The following is a 16,615-nucleotide window of genomic DNA, read 5'->3' on the forward strand; positions in this document are numbered from 1 at the left end:
TCCAACTGCAATATTGCTGAAGGGTACCAAAAGAGATCCTTTTTTGTTGATAGCATTAAAATGCATTTAAAATGAAAAGCAGGCGTTTCAGAATTGTAAACTGACCTGGTAAACAGGGTATTTAGGATGTTAGGCCTCAAGTGGTTGGGCAATATTTATTCAACAGTGTGTATAAAAGATTAATAGATAAAACAAATTCAGTCTGATATTTTTTATTTAAGTCACACAATTGATAAAAAAAGCTGCAGCTGGAGCACATTCAAAGTAAGGATAGTTGGGCCGTCATTATGGGCCCACACTGTCACGTGGGATTGATCTTCTACCAGGGATCTACACAGCATATGGTTTGCTCATGAAAAGGAATCCCCCTCATCTATACAGATTTCTGCTCAACCTTTTAGTGAACAATAGGGAACAAATCTAAAAAATATCCATTCTGGAGTATACCTGTGCCCTACCAACCCAAGAGGCAGCAGGGATAATAAATGGCAGCATCTTGTTTCTATAAAAATGTTTGATAATATGGTTGGTTTAAACAAAATGTTGATCTTGGCTCTGATCTAACAACAGGTACACTTTGGGTTCTATTTATAAAAAAACATGAAATCTGACATCCCTCAAACACTCCCTGGTGAAAATAAATACTGCCTAAAAAACAAATGGGTCTGGAAGATTCCCACAAGGAAACATTTGAGGGACTCTCGGATCCTCTGTTTTATAAATAGAGCCCTTTGTCTTTTTTACAATTATATTTTTAAAATGAAATATTAACTGTTTAAAAAAATAGAAATAAAAAATGTTCCTTTACGTTTAAAATGCAAAATAATTTCAGATTCCTAAACCCAACATCATTGGGCTAATGGGAAAACATCAAGCATCTTTTATTGCACAATTTACTAAAATCTGGAAAGTAAAACACAAGTTTAAAGAGTGAAAAGCAATGACTACATCAGATGGATATTCCCATATTTTGTCCCACAAACACTGTTTATTACAAGTCACCTATATGAATAAAGATAATGCTGTGAAGGAGGAAGGTTGGGGAAATAGGCACGGTCCTTGATTGATGGAGTTTTCAGTGCGTTCTGTGTCATGTTTAAAGTGAGCCTGTGCTCAGATCATGCATACTATATACATATTCTGAACAACCTGTAAAAGCACTATTAAACAAGCCACCTATTACCTCTCTATCTTTAGGGTTCATTCACACTATTCTGGTGTGGGGTGATGTTCGGAAACGTTCTGGTGGAATGCAGTGCCATTCATTCTAAATGGCGCCCCGACTCACCTTTCTAATGACAAAGAGTTACAGCACAGCACTGATGTGTGTTGCACCGCCAAAAATACAGTATGCGCCCTTTCCATTTTTTTTGTCATGATGAGTTAGGTAGTTTATTTAAATGGGCTGCCTTATTAACAATAATGTCATTTACATGTATAGCAACCCCTTATGATGTGCAAGGATGCAAATAGGCCCTAAAGCTCTGAAGAGAACAGTCATTTTCAACATTTGTCAACATATGAAATAATCTGGAAAGCAACCATTTGGCAGTATGCCAGCTCTCAAATGTAACAACCAACATGTTTTATTTCTAAATTGTTACAAGATGATTGTAATAACCCACTCTTGTAGAGTGCTGTGATTTTTGAACTGGCATAACTTCACATTAAAAGAACCTAGGAAGCTAATTGATGGCTTGTTTCCAAGTTTTTATAATGTCTATAAGAATATATAAATAGATTAATGTCCAAAGTCTAGGCACAGGTGCACCTTATAGGCGGTCCGATTCTCCCCTGGCCGCTCTAGAAAGGTAGATTGTGGGCAAGCTGGATTTGATGAGGACAACTGGCAGTGAGTTGCAAAGAAACGCTGAAGACATTGAAGGAAAATATGTCATCTGATTTAAGTTAATCTTGCAGGTATATACTGCCTTTAATGTCCCCTGCACATTACTAGGAATAGTAATTAACTCCACCTAGTCTACTAGCTTAGGTAAAATGTACAGAAAATAATGAAACCGAAAGGCCCATAATCACAAAAATTTTGTAATGTAATACTAGAGATACTTCTTATAATGACAGTATTTAAATATGTTTTTACTACAGATACCTGCAGACCAGCCAAGAACAAGTGACATCGAAGGAGTTGGGGCAATCTGTTAGACTGCAAGTGGTTGCTGCAATCCAACACTGACACTTTTACTAGATATCATGATCTGTGTGTAAATGTGAAGAAAAATATAAATAAAGGAAAGTAAAATATAGGCTTACAACACAGAGTATGATTGCTTCATGAATTAGCTATACACACATATTTGAAAACAATATTTTTGCAGTTAAGGTCCTTTAAAATGTACAAGAACTAAAATCTCCATTAAAAGATACAAAAAACCCTTCAGTACTTCCTCTCCCATTCTCCTTCACAGCTTAATGTTTTCTTCATATTAAACTTTGCAATGTGAACTGTACCAGTTGACAGCACTACGTCCTTATAGAAATCCTTGTGGACAGGCTGTATTCCCTACTACAAAAGTGTAAAATGTTTGCCGTTACATGCAAGGAACTGGTACACTCTAAGAGGAATTGGCCAGGATAGAAATATTGGAGCTTCTATTGTTGACCAGTTTTTATAGCTACATGCCCGGGGCTGTTATCCTTATACCTCCTTCATTACTTTGTGAACCACTGACCAGGATATAGTATGTGTATGTGGAGATTCCAGTGAGAGATTCACTAGGCAGTGATGGGACCATGATGACAAGCTCTGCAACATGCACCCTCAAGAACAAGTCAATAATGGCAACCTATTTTTCTATTCTGAAAGGTTTTCTCTAACTGCAGGATTTTTGGTGACTACGTGACAGCAGATTCTTTATGTCAGGCATATCAGTGTGCTGCATTTTAGTGATTTAGTTATTGTCATGAGTTTGTACAGATGAGTGACAACAATTACAGTTGCACATTTTGGTCTGGGACAAATCCAAGTCATTCCTAGAGGACATTTAAGACTCCCTAGTGAGCCATATTAAGATCTTCTATGTAGAAACTTTTCCTTTTCATTTCTTTGAAGGAGATTCCCACATGTACATACACATTTTATTTACCAAAATATGTTTTACATTTTTGGTATCACATCTGGATATACCTTTATAAAATATTTGCAAGCCCTCTTGGCAGGCTAGAAGCTGTAGAAACACTGTGTACTTCATATTATTAGCTTTAGTCTTTGCTGTGAGAATGCCACCATTTTTACCATGCAAATATACACAGATGTACTAAAGCTTCTCTTTTTCGTCACATTCCTGTGAACAGCATATTTGAAGTATGACCCCCACCAGAGCCAGCCTGTGTGATCTTTTTTTTTTTTTTTGACACCTGTTGTCTTTTCTTTAATTAAACAGGAAACCAAGTGTATATACATAATAAACATATGTAAATAAAAGGGTACAGGATGATCACTTTGAAGGGTCTAGAAAGCATTAAAAGATTCAATAAAGAGGGCAAAAGAAAGGCACCATTTAGTGCGGCACTCTATGGAAGCAGCACCTGTAACGATCGATTGAGACTGAACGTCCTTCTAGTGTTTACAGATAGAAGGAACTCGTAGACCCAAAGACAGTGAAAAATCCAAGTTACTGTGTTATAATCCAAAGTTTCAAAAGGGGAGAAAGAAAAATCAGGATAAAGTAGATCAAAGTAATAATTTATATCTGTTTCCTCTTCCACCAACTGTCAAGCATAAACACAAGCGTAAACAATCCGATGGAAGCCACCTTCTACTTTTAATGCAGAAATGAGCCCATGCAGTGAGAGACGCAGGATCTGGTTAGAGGTGGAGCATCTAGCCAAGTCTGAGATGATCATCATTTGGAAGCCTAAAGACTGTTCCATGGACACCTACAGAAACTGCAAATAATAATCCATGGACATTGCACTGTGCTCACATTCTTCAGCATATAGCAATACTTTCACACGCTCAGCATGGTTAGGATAATGCTTCAGAGGATTTGGTTTCGGTGTCACTGTCGCTCAGGTAGCTCCGTGGAGAATATTTCGATCGATACGTGCTTTCAAAGTTGTCCCGCTCATCGTCATAACTTAGCTGTTTCCTATAGGATGGGGGGCTGTCAAACAACACAAAAAGAAGACTGTCATTTGTTACAGCATGGGTCATCTTTTAGCTACATCATCTATAAAACTTTATATAGAATAAATTCAAAGAAATCATAGATTTTTTTCTTGCATGCAGGAACAGTTTAAATCACTCAGATTTATATTTACCCCTGCACAGACCTGATTATACAAAACAAATAAGGCTTATTCCAAGAAAAGTGATATTTCAGTATTTGATAGTTAATGGATTACTGTTCACATGCTGCCAGGCCTACCTGATATCTACCTTTACACAACCTTCACCTCAGCATTTACTTTGTATGACTAGTCATGGATTTGGGATGCCCAGTGTGCCAATTTCTGCATAGCAAACAAAGGCCAGGGTCCAGGGTGGCAGGGTTGCACAAGGCCATCATATTGATGACAGTGAGTAAAATATTTCTTTGGTATAATAAAGTCTGGACTGCTGACAAATCTGCTCAGTTTCTGTGTCCCCTATAAATTATAAAAAGCCCAAAAAAGTAATAAATTATTTGATATTTATACATAAAACTGGGCATAAACACTCCTTAAGCTTAACCGAGTAGTTAAGATTCTTTACTTAGCATCAAACTTAATGTATATGGAAAATCAGTGTTGAAATTTTGACTGACCAAAATCAAATCCCTAGGGGGAAAAAAATTAGTCGAGAAATCCTGACTGGTGGCAAAGAGATGTGAACAAATGATGAAGGCTAATCCATTCAAAACTGAAATATTGGTTTTCAGTGGTGGCCTAAATTTAATTCCCAACTCAATTATCTATGTAACAAAATTCATCAGGAGCTAACGCATGCTGTTTCCAGCATTGACACTTGTATTGGTAATTTATTGGGTTTTCATTACACATGCAATAACATTTTATTTAAAAAGTTCAGAGTACAAAGATTGGCAACTATTTGTACACACAGGCAGATATTTTGTAAGCTGAACCAATATCTTTGAAAATGTAGGATAGTTTTTAGGTAAAATGATAATACACAGAGGAAACAGAGCACAAGTATACTTTTGTAAAAGTATACCCTCAATGCTATACATTAAAATCATTTAAACAGTCAAAATTGTAACCTGTACTATAAAATGTTATTTCTTGCTGTGGAACACAGCCAGTTTTGTATCATCCAGCTAAAAAAAAAAAAAAAACCTCTGTGTTTTTTAAAAACTGAAACAGCCAATATTGGTTCAGCCTATGCAATTGGCTGCCGCTGCAAAAAGTACACCCATTGCCCCAAAACCCATAAGATATGTAGCTGGGACATCTCAAAGTTTCTTTTATTGTTTTAGTTATGCTCGCCCTAACAGAACACAAAGCCTCTATCGGTAAAAAACAGCCATTGGCAATTCTCCTCTTTGTTACGGCTGATTGGAAGACTAGGTCGGATATATCATTAGCAAAGAAATACATTATAATACCTGCAAGGTTAAAGAAGAATTAAAATAGTAATAGAGATGTTCCAGCTAGACTTCAGAATTTGAATTGATTGTGCTTAATAAATTTGCAATAAATTGGGGATAATCACCTACTAATCTAGACAAAGAATACCAACATACTTACATTGCATATACCAAACTGGTTAGTCTTTGTTTTTACCTGTCAATTAATGATGTAACATGAATGATCTTCTACAGACACTTATAAATAAGAGCACTACATTTCAAACTCATTAGGACAGCAAAATATGCACAACTAAACTATAAAATGTAAACATCTCCAAATTAGTTTTTCATTATCTATGTGCATGCTCCAGGGTCTTCACCCTGATCCTGACATCACCAACCAGTGAGTCACTAAGCTGAAACATACCTACGTTTCAGCCAGCATTTATAGTACCAATTCATTGGCTTACCCTTTGTAAAAGCTAAAACATGCCACCTAACAGCAAAAAACGAAAAAATAAACTTTTCATCTATATATTGACATAAAATAGTAACATCCTAATCTACAAACAGAAAGAATACACTCTTGTTTCTGGATAGTATCTACAAAACAAGCATGCTATTATTAACAGTCTCAATTGTTCTAGAGGTGATAAAATAACAGATGTTGAAGTAATCCCTCACAAAAGACAACTGAACTCTTAGGTCAAATCTTGTAAAATGTATTCACACATTTGCCTGCTTTCCAAAGACTAGGACTTCAGTGTTATATTTCCTGGCTGTGTATTAAATGGGTAAAGCAGCAACCTGCTCCATCTATTTTAATGAATTGCCATCATCATTATTTATTAATAGAGGTCTGCAGATCCTGAGCAACTGCACAATGCGGAAAGTGAAACAGAATCATTAAATACCACTCTCTGCTATTAAATCATCATGTGATTGTGGACATTAATCCATTTAATAGATGCAAATTATCCTTTACCACTAATTAATATGATTAACCCTAGCAAATCCACAGCCTGTCCTCTATAAAAAAAAAAAAAAAAACCCTGGTTCTCTCATTCACACTGACATATATATATATGAATTTTTTTATATATATATATATATATATATATGAATTTTGTTGTAATAAGTCCATTATACTTCTTGTTTTTACACTGTTTTTGTGTTTTTAGTGCTTCCCACCCTTTTCTACTTTTTTCTTTTTTGAAGTCCCTTTGGTTGATAGGTTTGCTTTTATTTTAGTACTGGATGCTGATTAGGAATAGTTTTTAGTACAGAGCATCTAGCACAGACAATGATGCCCTGCTCTAAGCCCCCTTTACATTACCCCTACTCAGTAGACATTTACCTTTCCTGTATTCCTAACCACTCCCAACATGAGCCTAAATAAAGATTATAATGGCTTTAGGGCAACGTTTTTTAATCCAGTTTTTGTTTCCAGTTTATTTTATAGGCCAGCATTGGTAGTTTTTGTTGCAACACTAACTTTACATCCAGAATTGTTCTTTTCAGATATTTCTTTCTGTCACTGGATGTTGCCAGCCTTCTAAACTTATACCATCATGGACACAACCTCTGGAGGCTTCACCACATCAGCCTGGGGTCCCCCAAATGGTGCTCACACGTCATTAAGTTCTGTTCAGAGTATGAGGAAGGATTGCCCAACCACCACTGCCGAAAGAGAAGAGGAATGCACTGCAATGTCCCCAGACTAGGAGAATCAAAACATAATATTTTAGGCTAATATATTATGTCTTAATCTGCTGTCATATTTTTGATTTTTCTGTATTTATACAATCTTTTACAAAAAATCCTATTTGACAAACAATTGTACAGAACTAGTTTGGATGGAATAAAAAAAAGCCTAAAGAGGTAACCAATTCCAATCAGTAATGAGTCACTGTGAGGAGCAATTCAGTTATATCTGTAAATTCCAGCTTGAGCTATGGACCTCTATAAACAACAGGTGATCAATTGTAAAAAGGAGGCAAAAAGCTTATCTGCTGGCTAAATAGAAGACTACATAACTTATGAAATAAAATCTATATATATTATTAACCACAGTTAAGATATATGTTAGCAGAGATTATACTATACCATAAATCAATCAGTGATAAAACAAATCAAACATGCTGCAGCTGACATAAGTGGAAGGAAAGTCTGAAAAAACATTATATTCACGTTAAGCAACAGTAAACGAAAAAAAAAAAAAAGTATCTGTGAGGACTGTCTAAGGCATGGTAGTGCATATTTGTCTATGTGCACAAACTGAAAAGCCATGTATGCAATGAGTTTTCCCATTTGAACATGCTAATTTTGATGGAGGAGGTAGTGAAGCCACAGGGAGATATTGAGGAGGCTTTCCAATAAGATGGCTGAATGCTACCATTAGTAATTGCTTATACATGTACCCATTTTCCCTCCCGCCTCGTATTCCTAATTTTCTACCCCTATGAATCTTCATTCGGCTCCAAAATGCACCCTCCAGGCAGAAACAAATTGTGTTGAAGTTGTGCAAATTGCAGGCACGCCAGAGTATTAATCCAGATCAATGAGCGAAGGGAGATTGAAAAACAAAGGATCTGTCAGGGAATTTGCTGCGTGCCCTGCGAGGATTCTCCTAACTGAACAAACAAATGAACACGCTTAGCCCGGTAGCCAAGTCTGCAGGTGGAGGGCTCATGTAATATGCCAACAATGAACATGTTATGCATCGTGCAGTTTTTTTTCCACCAGCTACATATAACACAATGATATGTTGTCACTAAGCCCCTGTCATCCTTTACACACAGCTTTGGTGACAATCTTTAATTGGTTAATCGACGTTTCATCTTTGAAAGGCAAAGTAATACATCAAATTCATTCTTGTATAATGGTAAGTGAACTGCTCTGCTGTGATAAACAGGCTTATTACATACAGCAGAAAGTATGTATACTGATATGCCTATACTATAGTACATGAGTATACTATAAGTGGAGACCTTTGTTCCCAAACGTGTACAGTATGTAATATTTTAAACAGGGTATATCTACCAAATGCATAAAGACATTCGTTTGTGTGAGAAGAAATAAAAAAAAAAAAAAAATCTATTCTAAATCTGTAAGAACCAAGTATTGTTAGGGCAGGGCTTATTCACTAGGAGATTCACTAATTGGACCCTACCATGGGACACACCAAGGTCTGTTGGGTATGCTTAGTTCTCCAGATGACCCCTAAATCCCACGAAGCTTTGTGTTTTGTTTTGTTTTTTATGAAGGACCTTATACAAAAGGGTGAGAAAACTGACTTTGTTTTCAGTCTGTACTCTTCTACTAATACATCTCAGCAAAAAGACATACAGAAATGTGTATATGATCCAGAAATAATGCATCTTACGACTATCTTAAACCTAATCCAAATATTTGCAGGAAGTTAATTTATAAGCAATAAATATCAATTAACTTGTTATAAAGGTGGACGTTTCATTAGTATACCAACATACCTTAATTATAAATGTTAATCACAAGTGAAAGGAAATAAATTAGGTCTACCTGCTTGTGCCAATCAATAAAGAATACAGAGAAAGTGGACTGCCTAATCCTGTCTTAGGAGCTTGCTGTATTTCTTATGATACTCAGTGTGGTTTCCAAGCTAGAGCATATGGAATACTACAAATTTTAAAACATGCCACAAGAAAGCAAGACCAGCATAAGAGGTATATTCACATCTGTTTTAGAAAGAGAACTATAGGAGTATACAACTGTCCCAATGCTTTTATAATGTTGTGGTATGTGTACAGTATATAATATGTTACTGTGGAAAATGAGGTTGTATATTTGCTATCCTATTTATAACATCTAGAATTATTACTTACTGACTGCTAGTCTGGGAGTTGATTAGTAAGATTTGTCAATATTAACACTGTGCTGCTCTGTTATATCTAGGGACTGCAATGTAAAATCTCCCTGCTTCATTCATTCTCTAAAATGGTTATTTATACACCTCTACTGCTACTTCCTGAACATTGCCCCACCAGTCATTAGATCAATGATAATGAAGAAGGCATCTCTGCCAAGATGAAGAAAAGCCCGGCCTCTTTAACAAGATGGTCACAGCTACATGAAGTACAAAATATGTGAGAGTTATCCTTCCCACTTTCTTGTATTTATGAACGTATAAGTAGTAGCCACCCCTTTTATATATGATAGATTTATATATCATATATATATATATATATACACATATACATATATATACACACAAGAGAAAGAGAAGGAGATAAGAGAAAGATAAAAAGAAAAGAAGGGGGCTTCAAGGCTAATTTTTGATCATTTGTACTTCAAAAAAGAAGAAAAATTACAATTCTGAATCATACATCAGTACATATGTATATATTGAGCCATCTCCCATTAGGTGATCATGGGATAGAGATAGCTAGACTGAAATTTTTTTTCCTATTGTAAGAGGATTCGTTGCTCCAAAAAGAGCTTCCTCAGGAGAATGCAACAAGCGTGTATATTAACATATTGTTGTTGGCTGGGTGCAGCAATCTTGTAAATCTCTAGTAGGTATTGTGGATGGTGTTACTGATATATAATTGTTGTTGTACTCATCAATTGTGTTATAAGCAGTGCTGATGTTCCAAAGTCAAGAAGTGATTGTATAAAGGATGCCAGTTCTGTAGATCTTATAAGTGACGAAATGAAGAAAACAGCAGTATGTTTGCTTTTGTCTGCCAGAGTTAGTTAGCTGCATGGTGCTGAAAGGAAACACTGATGTCTAGTTATTCTTCTGTATATAAATTTTTTTGGGCACAGTTTTCACAACAAAGAGGATGGACAACCAGGACATTTAGTATAGTAGGGAAGGAATACATTACATTTTATTTGTATGTTTGCCTTTTGCGGATTTACCTATGGTCTTTACTGTTTGGTGACACAACACACTATTGCCATTACTTATATATTTTCTATCCTGTGTAGTTTTTTTGGTCTTTTTTGGTCTGAATTAGACCTGGCTGTACCCAAACAAGGGCCTTCCTACAGTCTTCATTTTTAATTCTTTAATTTCTGTTTGAAATACAAGTTATTTAACAAAGCTGTGAGCTTGATATTTATATAGGCAACTACTATAACTATTTTAGAGGACTTTTGTTCTATTGCTGTATGTGCTATTGTTTCTGTGGTCTAAGGGCATATTGTCATTGCTTTTACAGGGCATTTCAATTTTTTTTCTTGTGCTGATAGAGCCACTTTAATAGCAAAAAAGTAAATATGACCAAATTTCTTGGCATTCATTTTTAGGTACTGCAGAGTAATTTATTTCCCCCTCTGTGAACATAATGCATTTAATAATAAACCTCAATTTTTTAGGTATTAATGTATAATATGAAATAGCCAAACCAACAGGACTACAATAAATGCATTTTACAGTCGTGATCAATGATCAGCCTTGTATTATAGGAGTGGAGCATTATTTATTTCTGCTTGTACATGAGCAGCCCAGAAAGTAGCAATTATTGCTGGCTGACATGAACTTTGTCTAAAGTAAAAATTGCACTGGTAACAAAATTAAATAGCAAATGAAAAAAACGACTCAGCAAACACATACGGCCTTCACCAATCAAAGTAAGCACTTGCCTAGCAAACATTTTTATAAAGAAAAAACGTTTGTACATCAATTCAGTTTCAGAGATGAAATCTGGTGCAATACTTACTTTCTTTCTACTTAAGGGGAGCTTGTCAGTGAATTGCATTAATTTGCAGGGAAAACTAGCATTTAAAAAAAAAAATATGAAAAAATAAACAGTCTTTTGCTGCAATATTCACTTCAGTTTGGTACTCTTCTCCACAGATAATTCCCTCTACCACTAGATAGAACTCCCTCTCTAGGGTGACCTTCTTGTGAGCACAACCTTTTGTGTACCCAGCCCTGGGGTGTGTTTTGATGTGGGTCTGGGCTAACAGTACAGAACATAACTCATATGTTATTACATCAGCAACCTTCTGTGATGCAGCAAGGACCACTTACCTCCAATGCAGAAGAGGAAAGAACCATGATGTCACTGTACCATTAGGAAGAGCCTTAGGAAATGGTATGTAGAATATATATATTTCTGAGATGGTTGAAATTTATAATTGTTAGCATTCAGTTTCTAACTTTCTATTCCTTCTAAGAATTTTAAGTCATAAAATAAAGAAGAGGTAGCTTAATCAGTTATAGAATGGAAAGGGTTACACAGTGAGGTGCTAGATTGCTGCAAAGAGACCATGGATAATAAAACAGGAGACAAGAACTGCAAACTGCTCCTGCTGTGCAGATTAATTTCCAGTCTGTTCACTCACTAGCTTTCTTGACAGAAAGAGCTATACAATGCTTAGCAGAAGTACTATTTTCAACAAATATGTATAACGGGGATATTTGCATATCTGTGGATCACAAAACTCTTTTTTAGGGCTGGAAAGATTGAGGTCACTCAACGGGAGGTGCAGGAGCTGAACAGAACAGAAGTACAGCCTTTACAAATAACTGTGTTCTAGGTTTGTATTTTATGTGGCATAGATTTCCAGGGCTGGCTCAATAGGAGCAGGTCTGTTCAAAATATTTTCCAGGCACATCAATACACTACATATAAAACATACTCCACACACAACCTTCAGCTCAACCTGTCAATACAAAAGCTGGCACTGAAAGGCTGCAGTGTTGAATATATTTTAGCTGTGCACCTTGTTTTACTGCCTGCTGAGTCCAACTGATTTCTAGGACAGACTTATAATGAGACAAACAGGTTAGCATTGCCTTTGCTTTCCTGAATGTTGCCAGACCACTTAAAACGCTGCAGGTACACTTACTTTCATTACACATCTATGAATCATCTCACACCCCCCTCTTTCCAAGAAAGCACTTGAAAAAGGGTGGTCACTACTCTAAGTTTTAAATGACAAGTATTTCCTGTATAAATCACAATACATACGTTTTCATTTTTTATGAAGTTTTTCCACCAGTCCTTTCACCAATTCCAGACCTAAAAAGTACCAAATTAGAAATATTTATGTACAAAAAAAACAAACCTAACCTTGGTGTCTCCTATGATTTACTTCACATACATTATGAAGATCATAAACCACTGACAGCAGTAGTTGTATTATTAGAACAGTGGCCCCAGAAAAAAACAACCTAATTTCAAAATTAGGCCCAAGGTGTTTCAATAGTGAATATGAAAGATCACCACACAGGTTTTGTTAAAACAACAGCAAATGACACCCAGAGTTAATGTTAGTAAACCACACCGTGCAGAACATGCTAGGTCCACTCACGAGCAAACACCTACTGCATTAATCACTTTCTGGCCGGTATAAATATTTCATCATCAGACTGTCAACCTGCTTTTTCCTCTTCTTATCATCCTTCTTTGACTGTTTACCGTTTTTTCCATCTTTCTTGTCACTTTGAAGGTCTTCGTCATCTAGGTCCCTTTTTTTTGGCCCTTTTTTAACACTACCTCCGCTACGGTATGATACTGTAGAACCAGATGAGGAGTCAGACTCAGAAGATGATGATGATGAAGATGATGAAGATGATTCAGATTCCTTCTTTTTTGACTTCTTCTTGGATTTCTTGGAGCGTTTTTTAGAACTCTTTTTTTTGCGATCCTCCTCGGACTCTGAATCAGAGCTACTTTTTCGAACTCTGCTCTTTCTACTTGATGCCCGAGAAAATTCCATAGCAGAAGCTGACCTTTTGAGTCCAGAAGATGATTCTCCTTTTTCCCTATGCAAGCTTTTAATACTCCGTACACTTTTTGCATCATCGTCATCATCTGAATCAGGATCAAGACTCTTTCTTTTGAACTTTATAGGCTTATAGCTTAAGACCTCATTGATTGCAGCCTCAAGATCTGGATCCAAGTAATTGCGATGTGACACTGGCTGAGGATCTCTGCTTTCCAGTTCATTGTCATCACCCCCTGGTGTTCTTGCCTGGGGAGGTACAGAAAAACTACGCCCAGAATGCTGACTGTACAAAGAGCGAGTATCACTAAATCCAACACTAACCGAGTCATCAAAATCATCTAAAGTGCTTCTGGCCAAAGATAATCGCGTGTCTGGTCGGTTCGTAAGAGTAGGACTTTCCAGTGCATAGTCAGAACGTCTACTCAGCGAGGGACTTACAGCTGACAAGCCATTACGGGTTTCGTCTAATTTAGAGGTACTACGTCTTAAACTTGAAGGACTAGTAATACCAAAGCTCAGGGTTGACTTTGTGTCATCTTCATCTTCCAGACCCCGCCTGCTAGAGAGACGACTGGACACAACAGACACTTTATCAAATTCAGGACTTGCAATTGACCACCTCTTGTCAAGTCCTTTCCTTGCTCTACTAGACGCCTCAGAAAATGCTTGAGAAACCATAGATGTACGATCATCCAGGTCTTCACTGCCTTGAGATTTTCTCCATGAACTTACTGATAATGTATCATCAAGGACGCTTCCTGTAGAATCCTTCTGAGCCTTTCGGAAAGATCTTTCTGGGGATTCAGGCCTTTCTTTTAGTGTTGAGAACAGTGAATCCTCATCACCTTTACCCCCTATAGAGTCTTTAATAACAGCTCTCTTTCTATAACTCAGGGAACTCATTACAGAAACTGGCCTTTCCTCCAGCTCCTTCCCTGGTTTGACTGGCTTGCCTTCCTTCCCTTCTTTTAAGTCTGTGCTTTGGCTAGGTCTTTCATTTTCAGTATATGTGGAAATTTAAAGGGTGAAACAGAAAGTAGACAGAAAAAGGTAAATATAAATGAAAAGCAAAATGGAAAAGAAAGGGCAATATCATTAGCGAAAGAACAGAAAAAAATGCTTTAATGAAATTGAAAGAGAAAGAGAAAAGAAATGTACACTTGTGTACTTTAATAAAGTATGCAATGGCACATATTTATATTGAACCCTTTTAAGAATTATTATTACCATTTGCAAGAAAACATGGCAGTTTCATGTAAACTCTCTATGGACAAATATAAAATAAAATGAGAGTGCTTCTCATTACCAGTGCCAAGAGTAACACAACACAGACAATCTAATATTGAGCATGATGACTCCTACTGCTTTATTATTTTTTTGGCCAGATGAAAGAATAAAAAGCTTAAAACAGCCTATTCAATCATAACAATATGCCTTGAAAAATGAGTTTAGGGACATTGGCTCTTTGAGTTGCAATGCTGTGGCCTGATGCTAATTGCTCGGAAATGACTAATGTATAGCCTGATTCAAGCTGGCTAGTGAGCACCCCAAGTTATAAATTGTGATCGGTTTCCTGCTTAATGATGCACGCAATTTGCTGATGACCCTCAGCAGAGGGATGCAGGCTGACAAACACGCTCCTTCAAATAGTCTTCCACATCTAGATCCTGCCTAACCTATAAAATAGACAATTACCACTGCAGATTTCTGGCTCCAGTGCTTGGTACTTGATTTAAACATGTCAGAAGGAACATGTTGAGCACCTGATATAAGCACATCACTTACTGAAAACTAAACAGTCAGTTCTTGAAACCTTGGAGAATATGCAATTGTTTTAATAATAAAAGGACACAAGACTGTCATGCCTAATTATTATGTAAAATTACATTTTTACAGTTGTCACTGGAACAGAGTAAATACCTAATTTACCCAAGCACTCAATTCCAACAACAAATCCTTACGACTCCATGATGGGTTATGAGGGTAATTTGCTCAACAGGAACCCATAGGTTCTAATGTTTCCCTATTTAATTTCCTATTTAAACACTGAAAATGTACTTACTTGCGTTGTAAATGTCCCTCATTCCTATACAATTAGTAAATCATTGTAAATCAGACTAACAATTTAGTAAGAACACTTCCTTTAGTTTATATGAGTGCTTCATTGGGAATAAAACTTAAATGGTGCGGAGCCTACCCCTAGAATAAACAAAATAAATGGTCAGCTGTGGATTAGGCACAATGTGATATTTTTGGACTGCACTAACCTGAAGCTTTAGGCCTGTCCGCATGTTAATGTGCAGTTCACCTCAGAATGAGTAATCGGTATTATCAATTGAAGACACCTGGCAGATATTAGAACTACTTGCATAATGTCCCTGTTTAACCATCTGTGGGAACATATCCTTGGGTGTGTGTCATATGAAAGAAGCCTAGACATGTTCAATTACAAAAAGCCGAAATTTTACATTAGCATTCACCAACCTTGTGCTCTTTAAACTACCATCATCTGAGAAGGCTTTGGACGAGCCTTTGTTCTTAGACAGCCAAGACTTTACACCATCCACTCGCTCATCAAGCTCTGAATCTGCATCTGAATCTCCATCACTGTCAGATAATAATATACAGTTAGTAAATTGAATTTCCCAAATACACAAAGCAAGATCTATCTGCACTTACAGAGTTAGTCAGTCAGAGTTAGTCAGATTTACTCCAGCAAGTATAAAAAGAGTAAAGAATGAGGTTAGAGAAATACAGTGTATATACATTTAGTATTTTTTTAGTAACAAAAAAAAAAATGCTAGCAAAAATAATACGTTCAATACAAATTTTACTTTTCGGTACAATTGAAAAATACTAAATTCCTTCCATTTCTATTAAAATTTTAAATATTTATGAGACATGATATTATTAGGAATAAACATGTAAACCACCAATCTTAACCATCTACAAATGTAATTTGCCTTTCTTACTGGAATCACTGGTGCTAAACTAGTGTACAGATAAGGTTTGACTTGACTTTCACTCGCTTTCCAAATGTTGCATCCTTGTATTAGGTCAGTTAATGAAAGTTAGACAGCCAGAACACTGTATATGTCAGGACACAAGCAACGGCAGCATCTATAGCTCACTTATGACAGGTTTCCTGTAAAGAACACTGTAGGGTAAAAACTAATTACATATGATGCTGTATAAGAGATGTAAGAAGACACCTGCTCTTACATTTACCGAGCTTCCCTACCACTAAAACCCCTTTTAGAACATTAGGAAAGTTTTTGGACAGCATGTTTTTCTATTTTACCTAGAGATTTTTTAATCCTGGTGCTACATCCTACAGGATACAGCTTTCCATGCTATACCTCATT

The 16,615-nt window shown here is 36.4% G+C and overlaps 1 protein-coding gene across 18 annotated transcripts in view; it reads right to left on the bottom strand.

Moving 5' to 3' along the window:
* Positions 1 to 196: 196 nt before the first annotated feature.
* The window catches only part of MYO18A (myosin XVIIIA), a 200,433-nt gene continuing 184,014 nt past the window's right edge, over positions 197 to 16,615 (bottom strand). For 13 of the 18 annotated variants that reach the window (XM_072430600.1, XM_072430544.1, XM_072430603.1 and 10 more), the window contains 3 exons: positions 15,735 to 15,857; positions 12,848 to 14,241; positions 3,985 to 4,124 (listed from right to left, as the gene is read on the bottom strand). In XM_072430600.1, the coding sequence (XP_072286701.1) occupies positions 12,852 to 14,241; positions 15,735 to 15,857 (1,513 nt within the window). In that variant the 3' untranslated portion in view covers positions 3,985 to 4,124; positions 12,848 to 12,851. Of the gene's footprint in view, positions 4,125 to 5,706; positions 5,743 to 12,833; positions 14,242 to 15,734; positions 15,858 to 16,615 lie in introns of all 18 variants that reach the window. The other 5 variants (XM_072430591.1, XM_072430583.1, XM_072430479.1 and 2 more) reach the window with 4 other exon arrangements.

This window comes from Pyxicephalus adspersus, chromosome 1 (genome assembly GCF_032062135.1).
Source record: "Pyxicephalus adspersus chromosome 1, UCB_Pads_2.0, whole genome shotgun sequence".
NCBI lineage: Eukaryota > Metazoa > Chordata > Amphibia > Anura > Pyxicephalidae > Pyxicephalus > Pyxicephalus adspersus.